The sequence below is a fragment of the Acinonyx jubatus genome, chromosome A1 (assembly GCF_027475565.1).
Source record: "Acinonyx jubatus isolate Ajub_Pintada_27869175 chromosome A1, VMU_Ajub_asm_v1.0, whole genome shotgun sequence".
Lineage (NCBI taxonomy): Eukaryota > Metazoa > Chordata > Mammalia > Carnivora > Felidae > Acinonyx > Acinonyx jubatus.
Genome location: NC_069380.1, coordinates 29656020 through 29663046, shown reverse-complemented (window position 1 = coordinate 29663046; position 7027 = coordinate 29656020). Strand labels below are relative to the sequence as shown.

Sequence of the window (7027 nt, the reverse complement as noted above, 5' to 3'; positions counted from 1 at the left end):
ATTACCTTAAACTCGCAGCAGATTTACCCTCTCCACACAGGGATGGGGAATGGAAAGGACCTGAGCCTGAACCCTATTTAAAAAGAGGGGTGAGAGCAGCAGTTAATTTTTCACGCTCAGATATCAAAGCTGCCAGACAGGGCACAATATCCCTCCTCTGGAGTGCTTCAGAAAGATAGCATTTAAACCCTGAGGGACGAAGATGTTCCAACTGGACCCAGAAGGAAGTTACCAGAGGCAAAAACAGCACAAAGAGACGTGGGCCTCCTCGAAACATGACCACCATGCCTCCTTCTGCCTTCATCTGTGAAGAAATTTTCCTCTCAAATAAAAAATAAAAAGTCCGGAAAACTCAGTCCTTTGAAGTCCCAGACCAGATCAGGCTCTGAATTTTCCTAACGTATGGGCAGGAAAATCGACTAACCGTTCATGAGGGGCCCTAAAACTGCTGGGGTGCTTTACCAGGGCCCACAGGATCCTGCTCCTCTTTCGAAGGGAGGAGCACAAGAACACCCCACTGCCCCCAGACCGGGAAATCTCCGCAGCCTCGCCCTCCTGGGCCTCTGCGTAAACGAAAAGGGCCAGTGTCTCCCCGAAGAACCTCAACTCAAAGCCCCCAGAGTCAGCCCCCGATGCTCTGCGACTTGGACCAGCCTGGCCACTCCTCGCGTGGTACCTGCTCAAGCTATGCCCACAAAGCTTCTTCTTCCGCGTCCTGGCCTCGCCTTGGCTGGAACAAGTCTCGATGGCAATGGCCACCAGCAGAAGGCCACAGCCGCTAGCCAAAACACCTGCCAAGACAACCAGGAAGCCAGGCTGTCGCCCTACTCTCTGCGCTGTGCGACTCCAGGGCGTCCCTACCCTCCCTCTTTTGGCGGCGGCGAAGGCGGCACCAGCATCACTTCTCCGCCAGGTGGCGCCAAATCCGCGGGCACTAGGAGCAAAGTGGCGGTGCGCGATAAAGGCCCACTGGCCTCTGTCCCGCACCATGACGACCGCCGTCAGCTGGTTGGTGGGCTGTGGGGACAAGCGGCGCTGAAAAGACAGCTCACCCGTGAACGGGTGCGGCGCTAGCGCCGCGGGGCCGCCGCCGCTACGGTGGAAATTAGCTCTGTGTTGGGGCCTTCGTCTGCATTTGGGTCACCAGGGTAGCCCAGCCGCGCGCCCTGAAGCAGAGGCAGCTGGGCTGAGCCATTGAAGAGTGGCAGTGTGACCAGCCGTTCTGGCAGTGTGACCAGTGAGTGCCCGTTCTGGTCCTCCACATGCAGGCACACCACGGCCCAGCCCCAGAGCTGCATAGAGCCGCCGTCGAGAGCTTCCAGCCCCAGCTGCAGCTCAGCCAGTTACTTGCGATCAGAGCACCGTTGTGCACACAGCTTCCCAGTAATAGGGTTCACAGAGATGTAGGGGGACACGGCGCCCTGGGCGCGACCCTCTTCGGCCTCCAGCAGTCGGCAGGTGACCTGGCCTTCGCGGCCCAAGTAGGCGCCAGGCGGGTTGTCCTCCCTCACTGACACGTCTTAGACCGGTCGCATGAAGAGTGGCGCTTTGTCGTTCTCGTCGCTCACGCGCACCGTGTAGGGCTGCACGGTGCGTAGAGGGGGCGCGCCTCTGTCCTCGGCCACCAGCGTCAGGTTGTACTCAGCGATGCGCTCGCGGTCCAGGGACGCCGCGGTCACCACCAGGTAGCTGCCCGCGTAGGCCGGCTGCAGCCGGAAATGCTCGTGCCCTTGGAGGGCGCAGCGCACCTGCCCATTGGCGCCCGAGTCTCTGTCCGAGGTGCTGACCAGCGCCACCAGGCTCTTGCGCGCCGCCCCCTCTGGCACCAGCGAGATGGCGCCGGCCTCCGGCGCTCCAGGTCCGGTCGGCGAGGTCGCGTCCGCACCCCTGAGAGCGGCGGCGGCGGCGGCGGCGGCGGCGGCGAAGGGAGAGGCGGCAGGCGCGCCCGGGGCGGCCAGCGGGGTGATGGTGATGTCCGGAGCGTTGTCATTGACGTCGCGGATGCGCACGATGACTTTGCAGGTGGAGGCCCGAGGCCCGGGACCGCGGTCCTGGGCCCGCACGTCTAGCTCATAGGTGTCCTGGCGCTCGTAGTCCACGGGTCCTGCCAAGGTGAGGCGGCCCGAGCGCGGGTCCAGGCGGAAGAGGCGGCGCGCCTCGGGCGGGGTGCGGGCACCGAAGGCAAACACCACGTCGCCGTTGGGGCCCTCGTCGGGGTCGGCTGCGTCCAGGTCCAGCAGCAGGGAGCCCACGGGCGCGTCCTCCGCCAGCTCCACCTCGGCCACGGCGCCCTGCGGGAAGGCCGGGCTGTGGTCGTTGGCGTCCAGCACTCGCACGCTGAGGGCGGCAGTGGCGGAGCGCGGCGGGCGGCCGCCGTCCTGGGCCACTAGCTCCAGACTGTACGCGGCCTGGCTCTCGCGGTCCAGCTCCTGCAGCAGCACCAGGTCCGCGCACTGGGCGCCGTCCGTGCGCGTCTGCAGCTCCACGCGGAAGGGGCTGTGAGGCTCGGCCAGGCGCACGCTCTGCAGCCCGTTGGCTCCCACATCCTCGTCCACAGGCACCTCCAGCGGGATGCGCGTGCCCACAGCCGCGCCCTCGGACACCTCCACGGGGATCTGGGCCCGGGGAAAGCGCGGCGCGTGATCGTTGATGTCCCTCACCTCCACCTCCACGTGTATCAGCCGGAACTGCTCCTGCGAGAAGCTGACCACGTCGAAGGCCAGCACGCACTGTGGTGCCTGGCCGCACAGCCGCTCGCGGTCCGGGCCTGCGTCCCCGACGGTCAGCGGCCCGTCGCCCTCGCGTACTCGGAGCAGCGAGCTATTGAACTTCATGAAACAGAACTGGCTTGGCACTTCGAGCTGGGAATTAAACAAGCCATGGTCAGACAGACCACCGATGTCGGTACCGTGGGCCCCTTTTCCTCATAGGTGCGGAAAGCTGACAGTTGCAGTGCAAAACCCAGACACCAGCTGCAGCCACAGAACCAGCAAGGATTCCAGTCAGGCCCAGCATTAAGTGTCAGCGGGAAATCTGAGCTTCCAATGAGACGTCATTGTCCCTTAAAGAGAAAAAAGCCAATCAGAAGTTCCCGCTGAGACTTCCAGTCCCACAAGCCCTCTCCTGCAGGCAGTCAGGAGACAATTGCCCTCCTAAATACATCTGATCGCTAAACCCTCTCTGCTGTGTCATCACTTTTCTGTGCTCCAGGCCTAAGCTTGCCTCTTCTGAACCTTACTGGGGAGGTTACATAGAGAAGAATGTGCAAACAAGCATCCATCCTTCTGGGCCAGTCTGTAGAGTCGCCGGGCCTTGGGTCACGTGGCTCCCTGAAAGAGCTGGCAGAAGGGCCTGGAAAACTGAACTGTGGCCAGGGAAGTGCAGGGGATCAAGAGTCCTACAGACGTTTGCACTGTAAGAATGCACACGCTTGCTTTTCCAGTGTGAGTGATTTCCACTTTGATGGCAGGAGCAGGGAATCTGCAGTCTCTGTATCCCTTCTAAACACATTTACATATTCCTCAGATGGAGACACAATTACTCTTCTCTACCATTTTTAAACCAACACCTGTATGCATCTTTTGCCACTCACAGTTATCCATCTACGTGGGGTTATCAATTCCTGTATTGAAAGATTCTGGGGGAACAGCTTCTCCAGGGTCAGGCAACGTCTAATCAGGGAAGAACTGTTTTCCGAAGTAATCGTTTCTAAATAGCTTTTCTGTAGCAAAGAAACCATTAATGATGAGATTTCAGCCCCTTCATCTCCTTTTATGTCAGTAATTACTTATATGTGAGGAATCTGTGTCAGTCAGGGAGGTTTGTCAGCCACAAACCACTGTAAGGGATAGTTAAGGGTAGGAAAAAGATTTAGGGAAATAGATTGCAGTCAGTCTTGTTAGAAAATTGCTAGAGACCAATTATTTCTAAAAAGCCCTTGGCTGAAGAAAACCATGGGTGGCCTGATAGGCTGAAGGCTAAAGAAACATTAAACCATCTGTCTAAAGCACAGTAAATAGTCTTGTGTTGAGTTCTCTTTATGTGTGAAATGTTCTAAATGCCAAACGGTCCACATGTTAATGATGACATTCTTCCTCATGCCATGGAGTCATCATCAGTGCAGTGTTCTTTAACCAGTCATCTTGAATAAAATCAGGGAACAGACTGAGTTATTAATATGCCACGGCTATTCTTGGCTTCTACATGATCTGTAATGTTATTGTTTCCTGCAGGGACATGTCAGTAAATGACTATTTTTTTTCTTTCACTCTTAGGAGAAGGTTGCGTCTATTTTAGTGCCAGGATCTACGAATCCAGTTCTGAAACTGAGCCACCTTTGATGAGATAATTAATTTGCAGGAATTTTAATTTAGTGGAACATTTGGCAATGACTCTAATTATAAGTACCGATAACCCGATGTCTGAGAAGTTTGCAGTAGGAAGCATGAATTGATTTGGGTTGGGTGCTCTGAGATCATAAAAAGAGAAAGTACTTCATCTTGTTTACTGTAGGTTTTTAATTTTGCCTGATGAGGCATCAGTCTGAGGAAGGGAGCGACTCTACTATAGTTTAGCTGGACCAGATTCTTGTTAAGCCAGTATCCTCATGGGCATGGAATCAGTTAGCTTTCTTTCTTGGCAGTGAATATCCTGAAGAAGGGCCTGGTTATTCAGCCTCTGGGTCTCAAGGAAAACAAGAGAATCTGACCCTCCACCCAGCTTCTTAATTCCTACATTCCCCTTAACTGAAGCTTGAAACCTGATTCAGCTGATGCCGTTTAAAAGGCACATGCTTCCATACACATTAGCCAGGAGAGGGACCCATTTAACCACAGTCTGAGTCTCATTTCTTCCTCTTCTCCCTCATCTCCAGCAATCTCTGCCAGGCTTGGCCTCTGCCAGTCTTCAGCATTATTGTTGCCATTCATGATGAGCGAAAACTGCTCAGCATATTGAAAATGAATAGTCATGACTCTATCCACAGAACATCAAAAGATCCGGATAAAATATGAAAAAGGCAAGCAATCAAACACATTACCTCCACAATGCTAAGCATCTGGATACTTATGTTTGGAAACATCCAGCTATGATGTTTAAATGCTCAATTGCATTTTCCCCCGCGTTTCCTCCAGCTGTTTGGCAACAAGTAGACCATCTACGATAAGGAATATGCTATATTGTTAGTGATTCATTATTAACATTAGCATTGTTTTCCTAGTAAACAACCACCTTATTAAAACGCTGCTTTATGAATGAAGGACAGCTGGAGTTTCAGGAAAGAGACATTTTCTGAGGCGAAAATCAGTTCTGTGCCAGTAGAATGACAAGCCACATAATATAGAAACTGTATGATCTGTCCCCCCCGCCCCCAGGGATGTGTCATCAGGAAGCTGTGTTTACAGCCCTGAGCTGCGGGTGCTCTCATGTTCCATTCTGTTGGCTCTGTTAGATAAAAGTCTGTCTCAATATTAAAAGCATTGTGGCAGAAATTTGGTTTATGTTGCTTGTTTTCCCATTTGCCAGCATATTGCCAAACCGTAAGTCCATAAAATGTAGCTCTGATCTCTGTCGGAGTCAAACATGAAGCAAAACAAACAATGGGAGCAGAGGACTACCACCACCCCGGGATGACCAAAATGTGGATAAAGCAGCAATTTGGTTCTCTTGCTCAGTTTGGTTTTAAAGGGGGTGTCGTGGCAGCATTTTGGTAAACTCCCTACAGTTTACTTTTGTTTCTAAAACAAAAGCACCAGATATATTAGCATCTGCCACACCCCCCCCAAAATGCCAGGAAACCAGATCTAGAAAATAGCATTTGCATTCTAATCATTTCAAGGGAATATTTTGTTTTGCTGAGCACATAACACCAGAATGTCCTTTACACAAAAGCACACTGTACATAAACAAATTTTCATCGTAAACATGGGGAAAAATCGGTCTCTTAATTCAGAATAGTGTCTGTGCCTTTGCATATTTCCTCTTTCCTATTATGTGAAACTAATGACATATGTTGGAGGGCGCGGGAATGAGCTATAGGAAAGTCCCTAATGTGCAGATTTCACTAGACCATGGTGTCCATGCATCAGAATAAGCATCAACTTTCACAGGACCTTGAACTAATACTTTCCTGGCCCAGAAACCGTTTTTGTGCCATTTAGAACAAATCACTCTACATAGTATACTGAGACCCATTTTCATTTCTCAACTGAACAAACATCTTATAGGCGAATGAGCAAAATATTATCACATGCAATGTTGCTGTCTTCAAGGAGTTAAGTTCCAGAAATTGAAGCTATGAAGACTGTTTGAAAGAAAACAAATTTACCTAACAGCTGGATGTTTTTTCTTTTTAAAAATCATACCTTGAAAAAACTAAAGTTAATCTTTAGGAGTATGAGCCCCCAAAACAGAGAAATTGTTTTACGTCATCACATAAGAAGTACCATTATCTCATTCCTATTACTCCATTGTGTAATCAATGTGTTAGTATGTCTTCACTGTGTAGTCATTTATAAGAAAACTTATCAGCAAATTGCTGGCCCTTTTTGTGAAATGATTTCAGGGAAAATAATTCAGCCCTAAAGTCAGCCAAAATACTGTCTACAAGCATCACATAGAAACAAATGATGTTTTATCAACTCTTTAAGTGCTTTAACCTAGAGAAAATCAGAGAGAACGATGATAGAGTATCAATACTAATCACAAATTCCCCTGTACGTAAAACAAGGATTTAAATGATGCAATCTTCTCTTAGAAAAAGTTTCCCATAGGATCATTATGTTAATAAACATATCGTCAAAACTATATAATCTTAAGGGGCGCCTGGGTGGCGCAGCCGGTTAAGCGTCCGACTTCAGCCAGGTCACGATCTCGCGGTCCGTGAGTATGAGCCCCGCGTCAGGCTCTGGGCTGATGGCTCAGAGCCTGGAGCCTGTTTCCGATTCTGTGTCTCCCTCTCTCTCTGCCCCTCCCCCGTTCATGCTCTGTCTCTCTCTGTCCCAAAAATAAATAAACGTTGAAAAAAAAT

General features: G+C 51.2%; 1 protein-coding gene across 1 annotated transcript; it reads right to left on the bottom strand.

The window, feature by feature from the left end:
- Positions 1 to 1070: 1070 nt before the first annotated feature.
- On the bottom strand, positions 1071 to 6765 carry LOC128310922 (protocadherin-8-like). The gene is given in 1 exon segment (XM_053216158.1): positions 1071 to 6765. A coding segment is annotated over 1 exon segment (1764 nt). The 5' UTR covers positions 2835 to 6765.
- Positions 6766 to 7027: the final 262 nt, after the last annotated feature.